Source organism: Gymnodraco acuticeps, unplaced genomic scaffold, assembly GCF_902827175.1.
Source record: "Gymnodraco acuticeps unplaced genomic scaffold, fGymAcu1.1, whole genome shotgun sequence".
NCBI lineage: Eukaryota > Metazoa > Chordata > Actinopteri > Perciformes > Bathydraconidae > Gymnodraco > Gymnodraco acuticeps.
The window spans coordinates 2,064,566-2,091,146 of record NW_022991187.1 but is presented as its reverse complement, the minus strand read 5'-3'; the positions used below and the strand labels follow the sequence as shown (position 1 = coordinate 2,091,146).

At 40.8% G+C, this 26,581-nt stretch overlaps 3 protein-coding genes across 4 annotated transcripts; 2 read left to right on the top strand and 1 right to left on the bottom strand.

Annotated features, from left to right (window-relative positions):
• Window positions 1-413: 413 nt before the first annotated feature.
• prkg1l (protein kinase cGMP-dependent 1, like) lies at window positions 414-9,865 on the bottom strand. The gene is made up of 20 exons (XM_034238430.1): window positions 9,703-9,865; window positions 8,428-8,620; window positions 8,217-8,340; window positions 7,903-8,069; window positions 7,200-7,313; window positions 5,406-5,511; window positions 5,129-5,192; window positions 4,752-4,829; window positions 4,466-4,560; window positions 2,938-3,003; window positions 2,752-2,829; window positions 2,557-2,653; window positions 2,315-2,454; window positions 2,128-2,217; window positions 1,837-1,978; window positions 1,582-1,745; window positions 1,345-1,467; window positions 1,014-1,076; window positions 857-923; window positions 414-766 (listed from the first exon to the last, which is right to left on the bottom strand). Exons 2-20 carry the CDS (start codon window positions 8,615-8,617, stop codon window positions 683-685), a joined length of 2,052 nt encoding a protein of 683 aa, XP_034094321.1. The 5' UTR covers window positions 8,618-8,620; window positions 9,703-9,865; the 3' UTR covers window positions 414-682.
• Window positions 9,866-10,819: 954 nt separating this feature from the next.
• ubl4a (ubiquitin like 4A) lies at window positions 10,820-17,891 on the top strand. Its single transcript, XM_034238429.1, has 4 exons — window positions 10,820-11,041; window positions 14,982-15,087; window positions 15,212-15,423; window positions 17,261-17,891. The coding sequence occupies exons 1-4, from the start codon at window positions 10,994-10,996 to the stop codon at window positions 17,366-17,368; spliced, it is 474 nt and encodes a 157-aa protein (XP_034094320.1). The 5' UTR covers window positions 10,820-10,993; the 3' UTR covers window positions 17,369-17,891.
• A 235-nt stretch (window positions 17,892-18,126) lies between these two features.
• si:dkey-32e23.4 (dynamin-1-like protein) lies at window positions 18,127-26,189 on the top strand. 2 transcript variants are annotated; one of them, XM_034238432.1, is made up of 18 exons: window positions 18,127-18,290; window positions 19,337-19,463; window positions 19,657-19,798; window positions 20,096-20,134; window positions 20,323-20,369; window positions 20,854-20,925; window positions 21,021-21,107; window positions 21,242-21,404; window positions 21,861-21,981; window positions 22,138-22,476; window positions 22,852-22,972; window positions 23,176-23,331; window positions 23,445-23,534; window positions 23,631-23,729; window positions 23,914-24,030; window positions 24,123-24,232; window positions 24,333-24,492; window positions 24,609-26,189. In XM_034238432.1, exons 2-18 carry the CDS (start codon window positions 19,362-19,364, stop codon window positions 24,663-24,665), a joined length of 2,022 nt encoding a protein of 673 aa, XP_034094323.1. In that variant the 5' UTR covers window positions 18,127-18,290; window positions 19,337-19,361; the 3' UTR covers window positions 24,666-26,189. The 2 variants fall into 2 exon arrangements, with proteins under 2 accessions (XP_034094323.1, XP_034094324.1); XM_034238433.1 differs by lacking the exon at window positions 20,096-20,134.
• Window positions 26,190-26,581: the final 392 nt, after the last annotated feature.

Here is a 26,581-nt window from a genome sequence, read left to right as displayed (position 1 = left end):
ACCAATTCTACCTGTAAATGAAGTACCCTTAAACTACATTATGAATTAAATAACCTTGTCACCCTCATTGCAAACCCAAACCCTATTCTATCTCATCTAAATATGTCAGTATATTAACTGTCACGTTGCAATTTTATTCAATTAAGTATGCTTTATTCTGAAGTTAAAGCCACTCAACTTCCTGTATTGATCTTCCTACCGTTATGTGGCTTGACGCTTTTAATGCAAGAAGGGGCCAAGTCTGACGTCACTTTTTTAATTATATTCAGGCATTTGGGGAGAGATCAAATAGTGACAGATGTACTGCACAATCCCAAAGAAAGTGAAACTCATAGTGCGGTGAATTATGTCCCGTAATGTTCCACCACAGGTCACAGGTTACAGATTTAAGAATAAAAGAAAAGACAGTGAGATACAGACTGTATCTTTATTGACATACATTCAACAGTAGTGACAACACTGAGGTCCTATGTTTATAAATCTATAAGGAGTGTACATCACAAACAGTCTGAGCTCAACACAGTAGGCAGCGTGGTTCATTTATCAAACAATATCTGCAGAAACTGATACTGTGGAAAATATGTTTTTTTTGTCTGAAAATATAATCAATTATTGATAGCAGTAAGACTGAGGGCAGTGAGTGAGGAATAGACTTGAAAGTGATGGAATATTGTGAGACGGATCAGAAATCATCCCAGTTTGTGCACAGCTCAGATCCCTCAGTGTAATGACTGCACGATGCACTGCTGTCCACAGGATCCTTGATCTGAAAGACAGTTCAACAACAAATAAAGAAATATTTTTATTACAAGAGGGTTCAAATAGCAGAAACAAAGCCGAACCAAACACGTCTTACTTTGGGAATAACTGGAGGGCTTAGCGTGCCTTTACAGAGTCCGTCCCAGTTGAATCCTTCAAACCATCTGATTGAAAAAGGAGAATCACATGCTTTTAATCCATGTTTTCAAGTGCAGTCATCTGTGTCCTTCAGGGCATTAAAGCGGCCGTCTTACTTGTGCTTCTGAATGTCCTTGGCCCCGTTTCTCTGGCTGCCCAGTCTCTCCGAGGGATTGCTCCTTGGTGATGGAAAGAAAACAAGAACACAAATAAATAAACTATGATTTGATAATCAGATTCACTGCTTCAAGGGGTGTTGTTGAGCAACACATCTGCATGAATTCTTATGTTCTCCTCTGGGGTTGTGTTTGGGCTTTGAGAGGTGAATATAATGTTTAACATAGTGGAAGGGTGTCTAAAAGTGGTGTTAGTGTTTGTCTGAAAAAGCACCATGAAATAGCTTTCACATTGAAACTCATGGTGTCTAGTGGGTCATATTTACACCACCTGCACAGTTTCTTGATGAGACTTGAGGCACTTTTGCTGATCGTTTTAGGGAAGTCGATCTGATCGATGCCTCGAATGGTTGCAGTGAGAATATTTAGCGGGTCAGCGTCGCTGAACGGGAGCCTGGAGAGAAAAACATGAGCCTGTCACTATCACTTCAATCTAAAAAGGAAGATTGAACATGAGATTGCGGAAAAAAAAAAGAAAAGTAGGGCTGCATTAAACTGTCAAACCTACCAACCACTCAGAAGTTCAAACACTAAAACTCCAAGAGACCAGAAGTCTGCAGAAGTATTATGGCCTTTGTTCAAGATGATTTCAGGTGCCATGTAGCCCGGCGTGCCGCAGAACGTCCAGGTTTTCTTACCCACCTCTACCTTCTTCAGACATCTGGATCCAATCTAGAAAACATGGATATAAGTTGTTAAAACCAACAAAAACTACAATTTCATATTCACAACCTGAACTTAAGTTTGTAACCAATTGTAGTACCAGTTTGGCATAACCATGCTCATCCAGAACAACATTTTCTGGCTTGATGTCTCTATAGACGACACCTCGACAGTGAAGAAAGGTCAAGGCTTCAACAACACAAGCCGTGTAAAACCTGGCGCTGCAATCATCCAAACATCCTCTGAAACAGAATGTGCACAAAATAAATGTGTGATTTAGTCAGATGTAATACATCAAACTGCATAGTGATTAAAGCATTATGGTATCTATAAATATGTATCAGTATGTTGACACAGTGTCTTGCATCTTCTTTAATACAGAAATCCTTACTTATCTTTAAGTGGGTTGCATAAATCCCCACCAAGACAAGCTTCTGTCAGGATGTACAGGCACTCTGTGTCTCTGAAGGTTTTATGAAGCCTTGATCAACACACATATAGAAACATTTTAAACATCATTTACATATCAATGTAAACCCCAACAATCCCTATAGATACCTGCTGAAGGACACACACACCTGGCTATGAATGGACAATGAGCCTCCAATAGGATGCGCCCTTCTCTTAGAATGTGCTCTCGTTGACCGTTGTTGAGGATCAGCTTCTTTTTAAGGACCCTCATGGCATAAATACACTTGATGTTGCTCTTTAGTTGCACCTGACAGGGATGGAAATCAATAGATTACATTATAGAAACATGGAACCTGGAGGAGGCAGCTGCATAGGGGCATCTGTGTCATGTTGTGAGATCTATCCTTACCAGGTCTACGTGACCAAACTCCCCAACGGCTAGGGGACAGACGATCTGGAAATCACTTAAAGTGGAAGATGAGACGAGATCAGGGCCCTTGTCTGACCTGTTCACAAGCAGAACACGGGTAAGCTTATACTTTGTGTTTTCTAAGTGCAGGTTACATGTTTTTGTTGTGTAAAATAATGTTTTTAAGCTCCTCACTTTATTTTGGATTCATGGCTTTGCTTCACCTCATGACTGCAGTCAAATACCAACCCACCGAGGCTGTCTTTGAAGGTCCTGAAACACATGAATATACTTCAAATATATGGATAAGCACATCAAAGTATGACTAAGTATTGATTGGCAAACGATTCAGTTACTAGTTGACACAAAATATTCACTTACTCCCTGTCTATGACCAAGCACGTAACTTCACCTGCAGCAACCACATCCACAGTGCGAACATCCTCTCTGAGAAGAAGACATTTTGTCATTACTGCACAAAAAATTACTTTGTCTTTGTCGCACAAATACCCATGGGCGGTTCTAGGGGGGGGCAACAGGGGCCAGCGCTCCTTTAACACAGAGCTTGGACCCCCCTAAACATCTATGATAAAACCATTTGTGAAAGTGTTGCAGCAAAGACTGTGCTGTAACCTTGGCCAAAGTTAACAAGGATGTTTTGTTATTCAATAATGTGATTTCATTGAAACTAATTCTGTTTTTCAAAGATATATCAAGGAGTTAAATTAAAATAAAATAAAAACAAAGTTTGGCCACAGAAATGCTTTTTTTTCTTCGAAGACTGTGACTTCGGCCAAGTCAGTTCAAATAAGTTACTAAACTAAAACACAATTTGTGTTACTTAAACATTCACCAATAATGGTAATGTATGTTTTTTCAGTGCACTATGACTCTATACTAAACTAAACAAGTTTGAATATTGAACACTGTCTTTGTCTCCTTTTACTTGTATATAGACTCTTATTGCACTATTTCACTTTTTTTACTATTTTTCTTTTTGTATTTACAATTTACTTGCACTATTTTGTTTCTATTTTTCAGTTGTATTGTGTTGCACTGTTGGAGGAGCCTGTGACCTAAGATTTTCATCGTCATAACTATGTTCGTATGACCAATAAAAGCCTTGAACCTTGAACTTTGTCCCCAAATAAATGCGCCCCTCTCATTGAATAACTGGTGAAATAATAATGGCCGTAAATCTGGTCCAACAAGTCGAACCACTTCCATTGTTTCCTACCCGCACCACTCGTGTTATTGTTGTCCTTTACTTGGCGATATTCACTCTTCATCTTTTTGAGTTTTTCCCTACACTGCAGGAAAGTCCTCGAAAATCCGCGTTCGGACATCTGTGTAGAGACATCCTGGAACACTTTCACATTTCGAGTTGTTCCGTCGAGCTCCCGCTGGATTTTATCATCCCCAATGAGATTTAGGAACGTCGTCACCTCCTCGGTCGACCACGGTGTGCTTTTCTTCGACGTTGCCATTTTTGTAGCTCCTCCGTTTACAAAAATGCTGTTTATAAAAATGCTGCAAACTTGCTTCTAGATATGCGACTCTAGGGATGATCTCGCGCGCGATCTTGTGACGATTCTCTCTGACCAATCAGCAGTCGAGAGTGTTGACGTCACTAGTTCAGCCCTGGCCTGGCCTGATAGAACCACGATTTTATGGGGCCGGAAAAAGAGGGAAAAAGTACCCGCTAGCCAGTGCTAGGCTATATGGAAAGGCCACCAAAAACTGGCCTGGCCGCTTGAGGCCGCTTGAGGCCGCTTGAGGACGGTTAAGGACGCTTAAACGGGGCTACCCGCTGCAGTGGAAATGCGCCATAATTGGTCTAAAACCGCCACTGCAAATACCATCTTACACCTTATGCACATTTCCTGAAAGTGCATTTCTTCCTCCTTACCCCCACAGAGCTTTCTCTCCAAACCACTCTCTCTCAGACAGCTTAGAAAGGACAATCTGCTCTTCATGGCCAGCCTTCTTCTCCGTCACATTTACCTGGAAAGCACAAAATAGGGAGGTAATGAAATAGAGGTCTTGCTTGGGTGCAATGAAAAGCACCAAAGTCAATTATCACAGTGTAATGCAATTGCTAAATTAGCTCTGACATTTTGTCCTCCACAATCTAAATCGTTTTCTCTAAAAGCTTGGTCTCATCCGTGCAGCAGGCAGAGAGCATCAAACTATACCTGGCCTTTGGTAAGGATATAAAAGGTGTCTCCTGTGGCCCCTTGTCGAATGATGTAGTCCCCTTCATTGTAGTGTGTCTATGGATCATAAATCACAGAGGAGCAAAGTGTAGAAAATAATCTAAAAACTGCACGAAAAGACAGAGAATCTACTTTGTTACAGATGTAAAGATGAAGCCCCATAACAAAGGAGGGTCGGTTCTGATTCTGCCCCAGCACTGGCTTGTTAACTGATACAAAACAAAGAAGGCTGAAGCAAAGGAGTCTGTAAACAATCATGTTTACACACGTTGCATCTGTGTGTACACATAATCTATCATCTGACTTCTGTTTGAGGAATGAGTGATTGCTTTAGGTTTTGAAAATGTAATCTGTACCTCCTCCATCAAATCAGACATTGTCATGATGACGTCCTCCGGCAAAGACTGCAGGAAGGGAATGCTGCAGAAACACGAGCACAATGACAGGTTTGAAAGGAGTTTTTCTACAGAGAGACATGTCATAAAAATGTTAATATTTCAGTCAGCGTCAAAGGCCTGAATACAGCCTTGTGGCGACAGACAACACATTGATCCTGGTAATACAGACGCTGGAATACAAAGCAGCTTTCCAGGCCGGCACCTGTCAAATGAAGTGTATCGGTTTAATGTGTACCTGCTAAGCAGCTCCATCGAATGAGAAAGGCTGTTGAGACCGCTCTGCATAAGTATAGTCTGGTAGCTTTTGCGATCGATAACCCACAGTTTACAGTCCGTCTGCGCTGTAGGTCAAAAGAGAGAAAAAGTGATGCAGGTTGTCAAATAGTATTGAAACAGCTCTGTAAGACACGAGTAAGTGGATTGAATGCAGGATCAGCTACATCCTAAAGAGCAGGCTCTATTAGAATAGGTGCTCAGTTTCTTACAGACACTTTTAATATAAATCTAATTTCCTCATTTTGTATGACTCTTTCTTTTTAATAGATATTAAAAGAGGGGCTTGTGAATTAATGATGACCCTTATTGATGAATTCACTGAAGCTTCCTGCAAACAGAAGTAGACGTCCTTAGACGGCCTAATGAGATCTGATACTGTGGTGCAGAACGGATGTCTCAATTCCCTCCATATGGGAATACCAAATCAGTTTAATATACTGCACTATGCATGCAATTCAAATAGTATGATAAATAATAACAAATATAGCATTTCATGAGCTAATACTGCTTTGCCCTGAATTGTAATGTAAGTTATACAGAGAAACGTACAGCCATGTGCATTTTTAATCATTCTCTTAAATACGTTGGCCATCAGAGTTATAATTACATCATGGCTAAGCATTTATACTATTGTTTTTTAACACTGACAGAAGGACTTATCATTCATATTTATTTTCGGGAGATAAACTAAGGATTTTAAGGGCTTTTGCAATCCATTGTGTGTTTCTAGTTGTTTCCAGAACTCCACTGACTGCGATGCAGATGCTGAGTGTGTTTTTATATACCGAAGCAACTGAGAAAAAGATAAACATTGCTCTCAAAGGAATATTTTCTGACGTTTTCTGCAGCAAATTATTTTTCCACCTTGAACTTTCCAGCCTGTAAAAAAAAAAGCCCTGTATTCTCCTGCACCTTTATCACTCACAATGAGTGAGACCACGAGCAAAAGGTTTCAGATGGCAACAATGGAGAGGAAAAAGTAATTTCAGGAGAGGATGGAGATAAATACAGTGGGCCTTGAACAGATCTGAGGGCCGGCCTGAAAGAAATGTACATGGAACAAAGGACAACAGACCGCCGGCATGAGAAAAAAGTATATAACAGTTCATAGGAATTGGTTGAGAAAGCAGGAGAAAAGGGGAATGAGATGCTTTGGGACCAAACAAGGCAAAATAATGGAATCTTTCAATTTAAACCGTTCCAGACCATCTTCACAGACTATTTATTTGTCAAACCAGGTCAGATGCTAGAAAAGTTTTCCCTCAAGACTCCGTGATCAGACGCTAGAAGGAAATGACAACACACTTTCTAAAGAATATCACACATTCTCACATCAGAAATGTATATATAATAGGTTGTGTTCCAACCACGAGCAGAGTGAATCGAATATGCTATTTAGCAATGTTTGTGAAAATGTTTGTGAAAATTCAGTTAATGCATTTTAGATCGCAGGGAGGGGACGTAGCAGTCAGACAGCTCTGTGGCATGCAGTAAAGCAGAAAAGGTTTTCAATTCCTCACGTCTCTGAGAAAACTGTTTGAAGCTTTGGTGTTGCCTAAGATCTCAAAGAGTCTTTGATTCTAGATTCAAACCACCGACTGAGATACGCCTGCCTGTGACATTCTCAAAAACAAGAATTATTTATATCCTCACCAAGTCAAATCTAAGTAAAGTAAAAGTCCACCAGTGGTACGGTGCAACGCAACTCCAGCGATGTCTGCATGCAAATATAAAACCAAGAACACAGTTATACCTGAGACAGAGTAGGTGTGTGTGCAGTTGTAGAGAAGACTCAGCTCTCCAAACATGTCTTCTGGCTCAATCGTGAGAAGCTTCAATCCGTCTTTTGTCACATCCAGGCGCCCTTCTGTTCAGAAACACACAGAAAGATGCAACACATGGAGCTGTTGTTGTGCATGTGTTTTTCTGTCAGGAAATGTATCGAGACTGTTGAAAACCCTCAGCTGTCTGAACAAACTACTGATTTGCAATCATCCCTGAGCGAATCAAGGCCACTACCTCTCTCTTTTTTAGGATGACAAGCTAATAATAGCAAGCAGCCACTCTCCATTAGCTGATACATTACAAATGCAGCCAGATTCCTGAGGACAATCAGGCGCTGATGAACTCTGAGCAGAACCTCTTTTCTCCTGTCTTTTACCTCAAGTTGACATTTCAACACAAAGCACATCAATTTGGGTCCCTTGTTATCCCAAGTGGCTCCCCTTGTCTTGCTCAAACGTGCAATTCTCCCATCGCTGTCTTTGAGTGCAGTGTCATATTACCATCTCATCAAATTGTGAGGCAGCAGTAAGAAGAACAATTATATATACAAAGATATATTGAAACCAATCATCTCATGTGGCTGTTCTTAAGCACCTGTCATCTCAAGGAAATGTTAATAAATATTCTCAAGGATGATTAATGCTAGCAATTGGAAGAAGGACATGATTTACCTTCTAAAACATAAGCCTGTGTCCCCCCGGCCCCCTCCTGAACGACGTAGCAGCCCTGATTGATGGTGGAGGGACACATACAGGCTGTGATGGCTCTGACTTCTCCTTCGTCAAGGTTTTTCAACAAGGGGTTCTTTGAAAACGCTGCCTGAATCAGCCTCTGAGACCTGAGTGCACATAACAGTGATGTAACATAGTTACTTAACGCCTTGAATGCAGCATTGTTTGAAAATAACAAATATATTCATTGATTCTGAGTCATGCACAGAGCAGTAGGTGAGCCTTGAACTTTCCAGAGATGTGTGTGCTCTTACTCTTTGCTTTTATCACAGATTCTTTGTGAAACCATGGCGAGAGTCACTGGGTCCAGACTGAAGGGTTCAGAAATGACTGTTTTCCTATTGGATCTCTGCGAGTCCTCACCATGAACTGAGCAAGCTATAGAAGAGGGGGGAAAAAAACAGAAAGTCAGGTTTTAGGCTTGTGATACCTGTTGATGGTTCCAAACATTGAATTAAAATGTACCTGCACTGGCTGCAGAGGACCCTGGGAGGGAGACGGATGCTCGGTACCGATCCAGTTCTTCCTGCAGTCTCCGGATGAGTTCATCCTTTGTATCCAACTCCAACTCTAACTCATCTATGAGTGTGTCCCTCTGGCGAAGCTCCTCAATCTTTAGTTGCAGGGCAAACTGGAGGTCCCGAAGTGTACCCATTACCTGCAAAGTTGAATACATATATAGATATGTAGGGTCATGCAACCCATAATGTTCAATTTCTGAAAAATTGAGTTCGATTTTTGCAGCTACAATGTTATTTAACTCAAAGTTTGACAGCTACTTGCATCTCTATCTGACTATTTATAACAAAAGTATTCATATTAGTAACAATAAAATAGGGAATCAATCAATTATAATGGATTAATTGGAATAGAACACATTGGAGACGTTGCATTATGCTTCCAATATACACATGTACAAAAGTGCTCTGCAATATAGACGGACATAAATGTGATAGATAGATATATAGATAGATAGATAGATAGATAGATAGATAGATAGATAGATAGATAGATAGATAGATAGATAGATAGATAGATAGATAGATAGATAGATAGATAGATAGATAGATAGATAGATAGATAGATAGATAGATAGATAGATAGATAGATAGATAGATAGATAGATAGATAGATAGATAGATAGATAGATAGATAGATAGATAGATAGGTAGATGGATAGATAGATTTTCAGCAATGCTTTACAACAGGTTGAATAGAACAAAACATGCTCAAGAATATTCCAATGACACAGTTTCCTCTGCAATGAAAATAAGACTATAAATCTGTCTTTGCAGGACTTTGCGCAGTACTTAAACTAATTTCCAGGGTCAACATAGGCGACATGCACAAATTGATTCATAGGCTACAATATGTTTATGCAATCCCTGTATTTGTCATATGTTTATCTTTTTCACCATTACAAAAAATCCCGTATGAATTCAAGGACAAGAGTACGAGACAAACGCTTAACAAAGAAAAGTAGCTTTGGTAGCTGAACGAGATTCAAGGGAACAGTTCCGATTGAGACAAGGTCAGACTCTGTATTAAGTCACACACACTTTGTGTCTAAGCAGGAATCATACATGTTGTTTTTTATGTTACATTGTTTGTCGAAAGCGCAAGCTGGTAACATTTGACAACAGCGTTTTCGTTTCTCAAATACTGATTGTAAACAAACATGCATGTTCTGGATAAAATATAATTCAAAATGATCACCGCGCACACACAAAGCTCACTTACCAGATGCAGCCTTTCCGTGGCTGAGGGAGTCTTCCTCACTTGTCCTGAATGTGTGTGTCTGCAGCCGTCAGTCCATGCGACAGGTGCCGATCTGTCTGCAGCAGCACAGCTGAGAGATGCTCCTCTGCACGGGTCTGTAGTAGGCTGGGCTCAGACAGCAGCAATCACATGACCAAGACAGTGGAGACCATCCGGGAGGCTGGAATGAGAAATGCATGGACTGAAACCCAATTGGGTCAGAGGGTCTTTGGGGTATTTCCAAAACTCCGGGGATTGGTGGGTCTCCGGAAAACTGAGTGGTGAGCATGAAGCATTTCATTCCCCAGATACTCAAGTGAAATAGTTGGATTGAAGTCTGTGTGCACTGATTGGTGGTTGTTTTATCTCCATCTTCACCTGCAAAGTGGCAGTATGTAATAATGCATAAATGGTGGCAGAACAATTGTTATGTCTCAGTTGGACTGATGCAAACCTCTTGAAAATAGTTATGATGATTACCAATAGTCACCTAGAATAAGGTATATATAGTATAGGTTTATTGCCTAGTGTTTTCATTGCATGACCATTTGCATGTCTTTTTTGAGCATTCAATAAACATATAAAAAGGGAAAAAACAACAAATATATAGAATACAAGTATTAAAATAAAATTATAAGGACATACTATAAAAAAAGTGTTATAACAAATATGTCCACTTTGTCCGTTTACTAGATGTGCAAGATAGGTGTTGAAAGTTTTGTAAAAAAAAGTTCATAGTAAAGAACAATAATTTATGAGCAATATGAAACAGCACAAAACCACGCGCACCAACACATAATGATAATTTGGAGTAAATAAAGACACCAGCCCAATAGCTACAAGACCCAAGCAAAGACAGTTTATATTCAAAACGTTTAGTAATTAGTAATTAAAAAAGGAATTAATTATATTGACAATTAACAAGTAGGTTCATAACTAAGATAGATATTTAGAATACACGATTTGATCTGTGTTTTAAGAACATTTCCCCTCATCTTCCCTATTCATATTTAATTATAGTCTAATTATCTTGAGCAGAAAAGATAATCATAATGTTTTTTGGGTGACTAATCCTGCACACAGAGCCGTCATACCTCCTCCCGTCAGCAGGTGGCGGTGGTGTCTCCAGAGAGCAGCGTCAGAAGAAGATGGGCCGTTGACAAGAGAGGAAACCGTTTGGCTATCTTGAGTTGGCAAAGTAACCTGACTTTAACATATTTAATTGCCTACCTTTGAAACGTGCTGTTGTATTTGGTTCAGGGTAACATCGAAAATGATCCTTACCGTGAAACCGCTTCAGGGAAAAGAATGCAGTGTTCAGGTGAGTGAAGAACCGTTGAGCTAGCTCTAACTGTTAACTACCTACTGATAGCTTCATTAGCAACATTAGCTAGCCTTTATGTGCATGCTAACGTTAGCCGACAAATGTGCTCCCTTCTGATTGAAGCAACCATCCAGATCATGCTTTTCTTAAGATATAACATAAGGCCATCCATTTCTAATGAGTGTTTTTTTTTTAAAAAGAAGCTGTCGCACTTTCCATCCTTGCTCAGTTATGAATCCACGTAAATGTTACTCTAGCTAGCTTGTTAGCAATATCTTTAGAAAATACATGACAACGAAAACTGTAACTTCACCAGTTTCTCTGCTTTTTATTTGTATTTTCAAGGTTATATAAACACATTGGTTGAGTGTGATCTCTATAAGTCCTTAATTGGTTTGTCTGGAGTAGGTAAGGGAAGTCACTACTAAGCAAATACTTAAAGCATTATCGTAAGACAATGGTTAGCACATTCGTATGAGTTGAGATGATAAGATTTACTTTTATTTATTCCAGTTTGGGAAATAAATTGGCACAGCAGCATGTAGACAAGCATCGAACATGAATTGAAAATGTAATAATAATAAATAGTAAATAAACTTAAACAGCAAATGTATACACACACAGAACAGTACATTATGTACTTATCAACAGTGAAAGATGTACAGTCTCTCTATTGAATATACAATATTAATATTCAGATTAACTAATATAATTGAAGTCGGTGTACTACTGTATGATATGCCAGCCCACCATTTACAAACATTAATTCATAATTAACATTATAAGTTAACAACATATACTGTTTGCATAATAAATTAACTACAGTCTGGATTAGATTTAAATGCACAAGGTACAGCTTTGAAACAATATATACGTAAAGGGTTATTGAAAAGGATATCTGGTTAAGCAAGTTAGTTAGATCAGCATTAACTAACTTGCATTATACTAGCGTTTAGTTACTTGTCTTACTCTGTGAGGTTATTGTGCCTGGCCCCAGTTTGTGCCTCTCGTGTTTTGAATTGATAAAGTTACTGTATTCAAACTGGGGCTATAGTATCGCTTATGAAGTATATTATATAAACACCCAAACCTGCTCATTAATGAAGTTCTCATCATAGTATTTGATCATAGGGTCCGTTATGGTTTATAATATGACGCGTATGTTACTGCAATGTGTAGAACAATGGTCATGCCTAGTATACTGTAATCTAGAGCATGTGATGATCTATTCATCACATGGGGAAGTATTTCTTAATAGCAGATTTGATGTTGTATTCAGCAGAAGAGAAGTGACTCTATGTTCTAGTATCTCAAACTGCGTAAGAGCTCAACATGCAATGTTTCTCCTGATTCATTTCTGAAACTACAAAAGTACCCGCCCACTGTCAGTGTGAGAAAAGGTTTTTAGAGAGTACTTGTCCATGGACAAGTGAGTTTGGCAATTTACTTGTCCGAATACATTTTTCACTTGTCCAGAATGGACAAAAATTGGGGCCACTGGAATCTTCTTCTTCGCCATCGTATTTGACATTTTCCCACGTTTTTTACGACACCGCTAACGTAAGTGAGCGGTAAGATTTTACTGCATCACACATAGTGCTGCGTACCTGGACTCAGGTTCAGGTTCAGGTCCGGACTCAAGTCCAGAGGTTCAGGTTCAGGTCCGGACTTATAAGTCCGGACCTGAATCCATGGCTTGTGTCAAGTTGTGTGAAAATTAACTCATAATCAACTCAAATTCAAACTCATCAGGTTTATTGTGCTCCCTTCCAACTTGTGTCTAGATTTCTCTACAAAGTACAAATGTAAAAAAAAAACTTTTTGCCACTTAGTCTACAAATGACTTATGACAGCAACTACAGTGAACTACTACAAAGTTCAAACCTTTATTTCATTTACCAAACTAAAGTAACCAAACAGTCCCTGAGTCCACTACACTGTAGTGACTGTACAGTCAGAGTGTACTGTACTGTCTGTACACCATGTATTTTCTACATGTGTACATTATACAGTACATACTACATACATAGTGATATACATACATACTGTTAGAAATTAAAATCAATGTTGATATGGCGTAATTTTGAATTAAATACACTATTTAATTTAAATCAGTTTTATTCTGAAAAAACCGGAAGTTCACACTATTAACTTAATACTTTTATTCTGAAAATTATTCACTTCCGGTTAGCATTAGCATGTGGCGAAATGCTACGTTTTCAAACCGTGAATCGAAGGTGAAATGACATGTGATGTTGTACACTGAGCACACTGGGATTAGCACTCATTTATTGAATAACGTTTATCAGGGAATGTTTAAATAACCACAGACACCAGAATATACGTAAGTGCTAGTTTTTTTGCGAGTCCAAGTACCGGTTCCCGACGTTCCGGTTTTAACCGGACTTGAACCGAAACTTTTTACAAGTCCAGTACCGGTTCGGTGTACCGGTACGCAGCACTAATCACACATAGGGTTGGGTATCGTTTGGATTTTAACGATTCCGGTTCTGCTTTTCGATTCCGGTTATTTTTGTTTCTTGATTCCGGTTCTTTGAGAGGGTAAAAATAAGTCCCATGACAAACTGGGAGAAAAATATATTTATTAAAACATTAAGTCAAATCTGTATTCCTATTTACAAATCACTTCATACTGTTGAATTTCTTACGGTTATTGAATACAATTATATAAAAATAATCTATGCATTGTTTAGCTAGTTCTAAGTGGTGCAGTTTGAGAATGAACAATTGGCCCAGTCTCCTCTGATGTTACACTGCAACCTGCCTGTGAGACAGAGTCCAACCACACATGTCCAACACATGGGACATAACCTAATAATAATAATGACACATTAGATGTATAGCCTATAGGCCTAGCGCTTTTCTACAACTCAAAGACGCTTACACATGTCCAGCAATACACATGCTGCAGCTGCCCAGCTGCTCACTGTTTGTAAAAGTAAATAAATAGTATTTTCATTTCAATAATGTACTTTCTATACCCTGCTTCATAAACAATACTGACATCCCTGTGCTCCTCTGAGTCTGGGGGTCCGGGGATGTGAGGACAGCGCGAGGACACAGACAGGGAGGCTGCTTCACTTCATAAAGGAAATGGTGGTCAATATTAACAACACAGGAGCTAAAACGCTTAATAACCTTCATTACGTGTTAGAGAAAGAACATAAGAAAGTTTGACAAAGATGAGGCTGTTAAACGGGCAGCGGATCCTCTGTGTGTAGAAAGAGAGAGAGAGACGCTGAGCTGCACTGTGCAGCGATCAGCTGATGCGGAGCATAGAGAGAGCTGCGGGGCTCGGCCTCCTGTCCTCACAACTCTTATTAATCCCGGTACCGGACAATTGTTATTTGTTCCTACTCGGAACCAAGTTTTGCTTCCCAACCCTGCCACTGTGCTACACTTCCCACCCCGCTCCCGTCTAACTGAAACCAAAACTAACACTTATAAACGAACAATGGCGGACACGTACAATTTGCGAATGAGTTCTGCCTTTTGTAAACTGAATGTATCAATAATTTGTCAATAAATCAGGCCGAAAAACGTCACTTGTCCGCTGGACAAGTCAATTGAAAGATCTACTTGTCCGATATTGTAAATAACACGTCCCGGACGGTGGGACGTGTACTTTTTCGCACACTGACTGTGTAACTTACCTGTTATCGGCTATGTCTCAGTGCTTATGGGATACCACCACTATAGGCCAGTGACTGTTTTTTTTCTATAGGGAATATTGTGGTAGAGAGACTGTTTACCAGAAGTAGATGCAACCTGAAGTATTTGTCACTAGTGCATGTGAATTCCTCTGATATTCGGATTGACTACATTCTTTTAAAATGTCAGTACGCTTCAGCTAAACAGAAAAACATAATGTTTGCCAAATGTAACATAGTATGCCATCTTGTTGGTGTTCCTGCAGGTGACTGAAGATGAGAAGGTCTCCACCGTTAAGGAACTCGTGTCAGAACGTCTCAACATACCAGCGAACCAGCAGCGGTTGCTCTATAAAGGGAAAGCGCTCGCAGGTAGATTCGCCAACAGTCAAGTGTTTTATAATCTTTGTGCAGGACTCATTTCTTCATTCACCCATCTATCTTGAACATAAATCAAACGTTTACTAATGAGTGTATAATATATTGCTTTCCTCAGATGAACACAGACTATGTGATTACTCCATTGGGCCAGAGGCTAAATTGAATCTGGTGATCCGTCCGGTGGGAGAGAGGACGGGTCCTTCAGGGATGTCTGCCGGCAGCAGCAGCAGCAGCTCGCAGGGCAGAGTGTGGCAGACCGTGTCCACTGTCCTGGCCAAGCACTTCAGTCCAACAGATGCAGCAAAAGTCCATGAACAGCTTATTAAGGTATTGAAGAATCAGAATACCTTTATTAGTCCCACAGAGGGGACATTTACATTGTTACAGCAGAAAAGAGCCAAAGACAGCTTAATGTTACCTAAGCATTTATCAAAGTACTAAAGATAAAAAAGAAATTATAATAAAAAAAGATACACATTTTACAAAAATACACGCTCTGTAACGGTTCTGAGGATTTCATTTCATTCAATAATAACTGTATAACAATTCAATTATTCTTAGATAAAAGATTTAGCTAATCCACTCTGACGTTATTAACAGTCAATTTTTCACGTTTGTATTTGTTGCTAGCAGTGTAGGCAGCATCACATGCCTTAGCCCAGTTATATATAATTCATAAACAAATGGGAATGAGGTCATAAGATAATAGAAATACATGTTCTTGCATGTTGACAGTGAAAGTGTTTTTTTGAATGTCATTCTATTTAGCCATCATAAAAGCTGCTTTTACATTTAGGGGCTGGATCCTCAAAAGTGTGAATACATTCTTAACAGCTCAAGTCTGCTTCAAATATGGCCAATAAATGCAGTTTTCCTTTTTCTCAAATATGAAAGACTCAACAATGAAATCCTGTGAAGCCCTCTGTATCCACCAACCCATTGTGTTTGGGACAGGTGTTAATCAGAGCACAGTCATGCCTAGTGGCGGCGCCAGATATTTTCTTTTGGGGGTGCTGTGGGGTAGCTTGACGTTTCATAGAGCAGTGGTTCCCCACCTGGGGGGGGCGCCAAAGATCGCAGGGGGGGCGCCAGGCCTCAGGAGTGGAGTGCACCAGCTGGGCGTAAAAAAGTAGGGCTTAACTCTAATGTCGGGCTTAGCTACGTCCGACGTAGTGATTCGAATTTACACCGAGTGCACCAAGCCTGACTAGTCTCGGGCGTAGCTGCGCCTGGTCTTAAGATGCGCGTCCACGTGAATACACGCGAAACAGTAATTGTTGCCAAGCAACTCCATTTTACAGACTCGGAGGACCGCAGAGAAGAAGGAATTCCCACACCCACAGCGTCATCGATGACTCAAGGGGAATCCCAAATGGCCACACCCCGAAAGAGAAAGAGGCATTTGTCAGAGCTACAGCGGGAACTGACGGAGAAAGAAATCGTTCGTGTGGAGGTGGAGACCGTCAAATTGAGAGCGGAACACGAAAAAATTTAGCTGGAGAAGGAGAAATTGACTCTTCTTAATGCCCTTTCATTGTTAAACATGTAAACAAGACGCCCTGTCATCGTTAATATCCTTCTTGCCTGTTTTACGTTACTATGGATACTAGTCTGTCTTTCCGATTTACGCCTGCTCCATACTAGGCGTAAAAGTTACACCCGGGCGCAACGCATACAGGGCTTAAGTCTAAGTGGTGCACTAGTCATAACTTTAGTTTGGTCTTAACCTTCGGTTCTACGTCGGAGTAGAGTTACGCCCAGCTTACGCCCAGCTGGTGCACTCCACTCCAAGCTGGTGCACTCCACTCCAAGCTGGTGCACTCCACTCCAAGCTGGTGCACTCCACTCCAAGCTGGTGCACTCCACTCCTGATGATTTGAGGCCAAATATCATATTTAGACTTTTTTTTTAAATTATTTAAATGCATTCATATTACAGACTTGGAGTGTGAGTTATCGCAACTAATCTGTGTGGAGTGTACATAATCCTAAATTCTTCATTATTTTAGCTGCCAACATGTGAAATGAACTGGTTTGTCTTCAGGGCTGCATCACAACAATCCTCCCTATTTCATGCTACATTAAATATAAAGTTACATGGTGGAAATAGATTCGGAGCAATCATTTTAAACTTGCTGTTTCACATTATTTTCTTTTTGTTCTAGGACTATGAACGTTCACTTCGACAGCTGAGTATCGATGACATTGAGCGCTTGGCGGGAAGACTGCTTCACCCTGAAGGAGACGGCATGGACACCTCATATATGGACTGAGAATGCTTAGCTGATAGTGGCTTTTTGTGATTGTCTTTTGAGAGGTGTTTGAAGGTGTGAGGCGTGGAAAATATGATATCAGTTTTCTAGCAGGGGCCCCAGCTGTGTGCCTAATCATTGGCTGAGTGAACACAGATAACACTTGACTGTTGATTATTTCAGCAATAGGCCTTTCGTGTCCATGACCAAAGGACTTGGATAAGAAACCTTGGCAACTTTTGTATTGTTTCCTGACACAGATGTTGCAGTAATGACACAAGACCTGATCACATAATGTTTGAGTACAAAGGAGTCCCTTTATGCTGTTAGTCTCACATGATCTCTGGCTGCTATCCAGAGGACACTTACTTCAACTTGAGGGTATTTGTTCTTAATGTATGTGCTGGATGATGACTGAGTGATTTCTTTTAACAATCCATTATAAGGTAATACATGTGTTTTATTCCGTAACTTACTGATGTTTATTGTATGATTTGTAAATATCATGTTTATATATGCACATTAAACCACAGAAAAATAAGTATTTTCCTGTTTTTGTTGTTGTGTTGACCTTGTTGTGAAATATCCATATTAATACCACATAGGAAGAGTTTTAAATCGGTTGTAGAATTAAAAACAAGAAGGGGTTAAATAAAACAAAAAGGGAATTCATAGAAACGTGGGCGGGACCAAAAACAGCCTCTTAACGGTCGACCAATCAGGTGCCTGCATCGCTGGTGAGTCATGTTTTATGACCAATCAGACTGCGGAAGAGAAATTCAGGTACCGCCTATGTGGTAAACTGACGGTTATTTATTTTGCTGCTTATTTTCGTCTAACCATTTGGATAAATAGCGATGTTTTTGACTATGTTACCGTTTCCCTACGAATAATGAAGGACTAACATATTGGATAAGCCGGGGATACTATTTGGTGGACATTGGTAAGGTCATAATGGAGCATCGGTGGTTCTTGAGGCTAAGCTAACGTTAGCACAAAGCTAGTATCTAATTCACTTCCTGCATTGCCGGTTAGCTTTGGCCCGCTCACATTGACTGATACAACCTCTGCTGCTATAACATCTGGTACCATGTGTTTTAGACGTTAGACCAATGCATGTATGATTAATTGGCAGATGTTAATTAAAAATGTCTCCTTCATTGGGTCAGGATTCGGTACAATGTGTATCTGACTGATGCCTGGGCGTTACACCCCTCTCATCAGGACCACTTTACCCTTTGGCAAAGCCAGAGGGAATACCTATCCTTCCTTTTTAACAACATAGTGTTTTGTTTTTGTCTTGCTCAGACTTCAATGCTGCTATCTACTGAGGTGAAAGGATACTTTATCTTCTACTAGAAATGCCAAAGTGTAGGAACACTATAAAGAAAAAGTCCTCCATTCAAAATGCTTGTAAAAATACAAAAGTATTGACATACAAATATACTTAAAGTACCCAAAGTAAAAGTACTCATTATGCAGATTGGCAAATTACAGAATAACATTATTATTGTTTATATTGATGTGTTTATCATAGCTGGTAATGGTGGGATTAATTCGAATTTCTTAATTGACTGCAGGGTAGCTTGTGAATGTTACTCCAGGTGTAACTAAATACTCAAGTGTTGATCATATTGTTTATCATTATTTATCATCTAAAGGGACTACAGAAATGTATTGGAGTAAAACTACAATATTTACCTCTGAATTGTAGTGGAGTAGAAGTACAAAGTAACATACAAATGGAAATACTCAAGTAAACTACCTCAGAAGTGTACTTCAGTGTTGTACACATTCAACACAGTGTTCTCTTTTTGTTATTCTTGCTCCGACTATAAAGCAGCTAGCTTGATTCTCATTGGGCTTACGGGACAAGCATTTCCCTAAATGGCTGTAGAGTTAGGTTTCTGTGAGATTTGCTGTCAGCTAAACTACTTTGCTCTTCTTTCTTTCTGTCTATTCGTGTGTATTCTCTTTTTCTCAATTTAGTAAGTTTGCACAGTCTTTTGGAAGAATGGATACTCTTATTCCCACCATCAACCGGCTGCAGGAGGTGTTTCTCACCGTGGGGGCGGATGTCATACAGCTGCCTCAGATTGTCGTGGTTGGAAGTCAGGTCAGTAACAAAAAGCACACAATGATGAGCTTAATTATAACCGTAATCATTATCTGTAAACCCTGCCTGGACTTTACTCTTGTTACTGTGTCTGCCAGGACTCTGGACTGAGTTTCTATTTGATCATACATTAGATATCCTATGTATTGTGAATACAAACATGCTGAATTGTTTTACTCGTTTGTCGTGACAGAGCAGTGGAAAGAGCTCTGTTTTGGAGAGCCTGGTTGGACGGGATTTCCTGCCTCGGGGATCAGGAATAGTCACAAGACGACCCCTCGTGTTGCAGCTTGTTAATGTGGCGCCTCTGCAGGAGAGACTGAAGACAGAGAATGGTACCTTCATATTTATACACAGTTTACATAAGAGGACAGCTGTTTTGGTTATCCCTGAAAACACACAATCAAGGGGTGTTACTAATTAAGATAGTGAATATCAGCCTAGGAAGTAGCACAATGCTTGTTATATATTTGTGTAGGCATGCCGTCTGCTAGAAGTAGATTATATGTGATTAGCACTTAGGCATGGCACTTTCACTAACTGTTTGAACTGCAAGCAATTCCTTGTGGAGCCTCTCTTTGCTAACATGCAATCTGTCTTCCTCTTTTTCTTCTTCACCACTGCTCCTTCAGGAAATGGGATAAAACAAAATGCCCAAATCAGCTATCCAGGTCTCTTTATATTTGTTCTGCTTGGGCTCTTCTTTGTTTAACTTCCCCTCAACCGTTCTGTTCATTCTGATCTGTGTCTGTCAAGCATGTCAAGTCCATTTTTGTAATATTTGAGATGACATTATTTATCCCCAAACAGTACATTGGTGCATCTTTGTAAAACCACTCACTGAAATATGTTCGTGCAGGTGTCAAAGCTGAAGAATGGGGTACTTTCCTGCACTGCAAGGGCCAGGTATATTTATCTGCATGATTCAAATTATGCATATTTTTCCCAAAGTTTTGGAAAAGTCATGGAAATGTAACTAAAGTTGAATCAAATATAATTTATATTTGATCTAATCGCCAAAATAGTAATACTATAATGATAATAAATACTGTATCGTTTAGTAATGAAACTTAAAATGGCTTTTAACTGACCAGGTGTTTTGCTGGTGAGAGATTTTAGTGGCTTTAGCCTGTAGGAGCTAGTAAGCCTACTATTTGATTTGTTTTAGATAGGCACAACATGTTTCATATGCAGACCTTATTTTCCTGTTCCATGTTAAAATAAACCATTTTCAGTGGTACCGCTGAGAACGAGTAATTTGGTTTTGGAAAATTAGGTTAAGGTCATGGAGAAGTCATTGAAAATCATTGGTGAAAAAGTGAACCCTGTCTTTGTCCTGTGCTCTGTGCTGAGTTTAGTTAATGCGTCATTCTCACACCTTTTCTCACAGACCTTTACAGATTTTCAGGAAATTCGTCAGGAAATTGTCACTGAGACCGAACGCACTTCAGGGGAGAACAAGGTGAGAGGAAAAGCATTACTTTTTAAGTCAGCTATGCCTTATATGTTGCTTTTTACACTGCATTCATCATCTGTCTGTTCCCCCATATCCTGCAGGGAATCAGCCCTGAGCCCATATACCTGAAGATATTCTCCCCCAAAGTCCTCAATCTCACCCTGGTTGATTTACCTGGAATAACTAAGGTATACACTTTGCCCCTTTTTAATTATATTTCATGTGTGCAAACATAATAGCACTAGATCATGATAATATCGCAGGGCATCTGTGCTGTGCTTACTGTAACACTGACTGCTCGTTGTTGTTGTTGTTGACTCAGGTTCCTGTTGGAGAACAGCCAGAGGATATTGAGGCACAAGTACAAGAGATGATCATGTCCTTCATCTCCAATCCAAACTGCCTCATCCTCGCAGTGTCCCCCGCCAACTCTGACTTGGCCACCTCTGACGCTCTGAAATTGGCGCGTGAGGTTGATCCAGATGGTACGACATTTCGTTCACAGGCACAGCTTCTCCTCAGATTTCATTTGAATATCCTTCCTCTCCATCCATGCTTTTTAAATAACATGCCTTAAGTAGAAATGCGTTTTGAATTATTAAATATGCGCAAAGAATGCTTAATGCTCGAGTCATTTCAGGCTTTTGGAACTGCCAGTCTTTACTGTTAAGAGCCTTCTGACTGTTTGTTGTCTTACATTGCACTCTGAATAAGAGCTTGATGGATGATGAGAATCGGCTTGCGGTAATTGTCTGGGAGCTTCCAAATATGGCCGTAAAGTGCCTCTGTGAGTGTGCTAGTTAGGATCTGTGAATGTGTCTAAATGTTTCCCTGCTGTCCTCAGTCCACCCATCAAGGACCTGTTTCCCTGTTTGCTTACTTTGTGTGTTCCTCTGTATAAAATACAATTCTGTAGAAATCAACTGATCTGTGTGTTTTAGGTCGCCGAACGCTGCTGGTGGTCAGTAAGCTGGACTTAATGGATGCAGGGACGGACGCTCTGGAGGTCCTTCTTGGTCGAGTCATTCCAGTCAGACTCGGGATTATCGGGGTGGTTAACAGGTTTGCACTTTGCATAACAAATGTTTTCTTTTCTTTTACCTTTGTAATGTTTTCGGCTTCAAGTCCCAAGTTGTTCGTGTCCCTATTTCCCTGTTGACCTGATTACTCTCCCTCTCCCTACTCTCCCTCTCCCCGGCTGATTGGTGCTCCCAATAGGAGCCAGCATGACATCAACACCCATAAGAGCCTGGAGGACTGTCTGAGGGACGAGCAGGCCTTCCTGCAGCGCCACTACCCCTCCATCGCCTCCCGGGCCAGCTCGCGCTACCTGGCCAAGACCCTCAGCAGGCTGCTCATGCACCACATCCGAGACTGCCTGCCAGACCTGAAAACCAGAGTGACCGTGCTCAGCTCCCAGTACCAGGCCCGGCTCAACAGCTACGGCCAGCCAGTAGAAGACCAGAGCGCCACTCTGCTTCAGATCGTCACCAAATTCGCCAGCGATTACTGCCACACCATCGAGGGGACGGCCCGATACATCCAGACCTCAGAGCTGTGAGTCAGATCTCTCCACAGTAGCTCATTCCTTCTGATGATCGCAGCCTTCTTGATTTCTCTCATATTATTTCTCAAGTTGTCGTCTCATTTTCTACTGTTGATACACAACTCAACTTTTTATGCACATTGGTTCACAATTTAATCATGACGGCAATGGCCTTGGGCTGATGTTATTGTGAAGTTAAGTGGTATCAGCATCTTCTGCTGGCCCCCTCATCTCTTACAGCTCTCTTTGCAAAAGGCGATTAATTAATGTAAATAAGTACGGGGCAAATATTGACCTTTTTTTGCTTCACTGCATTTAATTTGGCCACGATTAACATGAGCTGAGCAATTGTGTTGGTGTCACAGCTGAGCCTCTCTCCTCTACAGCTGCGGGGGTGCTCGGATCTGTTACATATTCCATGAGACCTTTGGGCGCACTTTACAGTCCATCGACCCCCTGGGAGGACTGTCTGAGCTTGATATCCTCACTGCCATCCGCAACGCTACGGTGAGCTTCCTCTGACTCTGTGTAATTAGTTTGATCTGAATTCTAGTCAAGTGCCCTCGTTTGGAGGAAGTGCAGGTAAATAATAGTGTGTGTGTGTGTGTGTGTGTGTGTGTGTGTGTGTGTGTGTGTGTGTGTGTGTGTGTGTGTGTGTGTGTGTGTGTGTCTGTGTGTGTGTGTGTGTGTGTGTTTTATTTGCCCTGCAGGGTCCGCGGCCAGCTCTCTTTGTGCCCGAGGTGTCTTTTGAGTTATTGGCGAAGCGGCAAATTAAGCGTCTGGAGGAGCCCAGTATGCGTTGTGTGGAGCTGGTTCATGAAGAGCTGCAGAGGATCATCCAGCACTGCTCCTCCTATAGCACACAGGTTAGCCAAGAGATGCTAATATATGTTTTACATTTGAATGACTTTGTTCAATAAACTGACTTGGATTAGCATTAATTATGAAAGCACTAAGAGTATGTCTTTTTTTCTCCAAGGAGCTTCTGCGATTCCCCAAACTGCACGATTCCATTGTGGAAGTAGTGACTGGATTACTGAGGAAGCGCCTGCCGATTACTAATGAAATGGTAATCCACAGCTTCGCTTCAATATTTCATACTAATTAAAAAAACTAACAAGCCAAGTCCTATTATCCACCTTCATTCTGCTTTTTTCCCCTTTAGGTACACAATTTAGTATCCATAGAGCTCGCCTACATCAACACAAAACATCCCGACTTCACGGACGCAGCGCAGGTCTCTGCATCTGTCAACAGTCAACAGGTAGGTGTTTGGCCCTTACAGCAGGCACACTCATTTGTCCTTTATTCTGCCAGGGTAAACAGCAGAAGTCCAGTTCTGTAACCATTATGTTTCACAGCCAAACATTGGAGTTCCTTTATAGTCTAATTCCAGACTCCAGAAATAGCTTTGACCCTTCTGACTTCCTCTGGTTTCTCGCTGTCAGGCGGAGGCCATTGATGGAGGGAAGCGCTGGAAGAACGAGAAGGTGGCGGAAGAGAAAATCCCCGCTGCTGGTTTTGGCAGCTCCATGAAAGGCCAGGCCATTAACCTCCTCGACACGGTGAGTGGCGGGATTAGCAGTAGGACAAAACACTTAGTGCTGAATACATTGCTCACTGTCAACATTTTCCCTTGCCTCTGTCCCTCGGCCAGGCGGTGCCCGCATCCCGCAAGCTGAGCTCGAAGGAACAGAGGGACTGCGAGGTTATCTCTCGCCTCATCCATTCCTACTTCCTCATCGTACGCAAAAGCATCCAGGACAGGTTGGACTGAACTCCAGAGCACTCCCCATTTCCCTTTCTTTCTTCTCACTTGAGCTCAGTTGTCAGTGATGCTGATTTTCCAAACTGTGTGTGTTCGCAGTGTGCCCAAGACAGTGATGCACTTCCTGGTGAACTTTGTGAAAGAGCATCTGCAGAGTGAGCTGGTGGGTCAGCTCTACAAACAGCCGCTGCTGCAGGACCTGCTCATTGAGTCTCAGGACACGGCCCAGCAGCGGACCGAGGTCGCTCAGATGCTCGAGGTAAAACTGGCTGCCTCTCAGACTCAAGAACTGCAAGTCATTTGTCTTTTTCGTTAATCTACTAGTTTAAAGCCGGGGATTTAACCACCCTCTTTTTTCTTCTTTCTTTTTCTCAGGCCCTCAAAAAAGCCAATAACATCATCTGTGAGATCCGGGAGACCCATCTGTTTTAACGAGAGGAAACGAACACTTCCCTTGTCACAGGACAGCTTTGAGAGTATGAGAGTGTATGTGAGTTTACAGCACTGAGAGTGTGTGTCAGAGTGTGCGTGTTTGTCAATGTGTGGCAGCACTACTGTCTTCTCATGGACAAATGACCATAGCACATTTCGATCTACTTTATCCCATTAGCTGTCACTCTGACCAGCGCTGTCGCTTTTCACTGTGAACTGAAGCGAGCCGATTGATCAAACACTCAGGCCCAAAGTGTTACTGCAAAGTTTAAATGTCAAAGAAGCAAAATCGTTTTTTTAATTTTGTGACAAAATGTGTGTTGGGTTGTAAGGTTATTGCTGTAAGTGTACAATGTAGATGATATGTGGAGTATTTCAAATGTCCTCTAGGGTGTTTTTTTGGAAGGGTTATCAAACTATGTTAAACTTCTACAATTTCTCACTTTCCATAAAAACTGGGCTTCCTCTTAAAACTATGTTTGATTAGATCTGTTCCAACTGTAATCCCCTTTGTGGGAGCACTCGCCAGAGATGGAATTAAAATGGAAACCCAACTCAATCAAAGCTGACTGCAATGCCACACTGAACCCAAACCATGGTCATTTGCGGAAATTAAAGTATGAATGCAGATGGTTTTTCCAGCTCTATACTGCTGATCAATATCAGGTTCTTTTTTCCTCAGCCAAAATGACATATCAGCCATACTGTTAACTGCTACTTGTTGTGTGTAGTCATGCATACATTATCCTCCTTTATAGGTTAGTAGGAGAAGAGTTGGACAGCCCTTTAATGTAAAGTGTGTATATATATTCCATAGTATTTAGAAAATAAATGATCAAAAAGTATAAGAAAAGTCAGTTACATGGGTCTGGTACGCCATCTTTTGTTAGATTTTAGATCCAGGTGGTAATGTCCTGTAGTTTCTCATTATATCCTGAAGCCATTTGTTCTGCTGTTAATGACACAGAGAGATACAAAAGTTCCCAATTATTATCCCCGTCCACTAGTAAGGACACTGCCCAAATATGAGAGACTCGATGTACAGAAACCTCCTGCATGCAGATTCATTTTCGTCCGTGCCAATTATAGTTTCATTGTGTGATATATATTGCTCGACGTGTCACATTTTTCATCTGTTCCTTAAACTTAATTTGTTGTTCAGGCAGATTCTTCCCTCAAGTCCGACAGTGATTAATGTGAGTCTCATCTAAAAGCCAAAACAAATACTTTTTCATAAAAATTAAGTTTTTCAGGAAGACCTGCTTTATTGGTGACAATCATACAATAACTTATATAACCAACATCCTGTGTGTCTCTGAAAGCCCTGTGTAGGTTTGCATGTGTGTGATCAGTATGCATGTGGGGACGTATGAATGGCTGCATTCTGTATATTTTGTATTATTTAAATGTATATTATTACGTGTCAACTGCCTATGAGTTCTTGCCTGCCAATATTTGTGGTAAATGTTTACTGAATAAGGTCTGCTGAGATTGAAGGAACTCATTAAACCCTGACAAAAGACACTGTGCAGTCTGTTTGGTGTTATGACGATATGCAGTTATAACAATAACGCATTGATCAGGTTTTATTATATCTGTTTGTCTTCCACAGTGCCGCGGCTAAATATGTGATTTGATTCTCTGCTTCGCTTTATTGGTGTCAGGTGACTGACAGTCAGATGGGTCCGTCACACACACACACACACACACACACACACACACACACACACACACACACACACACACACCAGCATTGATGTGAGCAGCAGCCTCTTACAACCTCCTTTCTTTTTTGTTTGACTCACACACTGCACCACCTGCTAGGTAAAGAGATAACAAAAAGGTGAACATTCACTTCCCAGCTATCCATTCCTATTTAAATGACGGATTATTGGACTAAAAGCCAAGTAAAACCT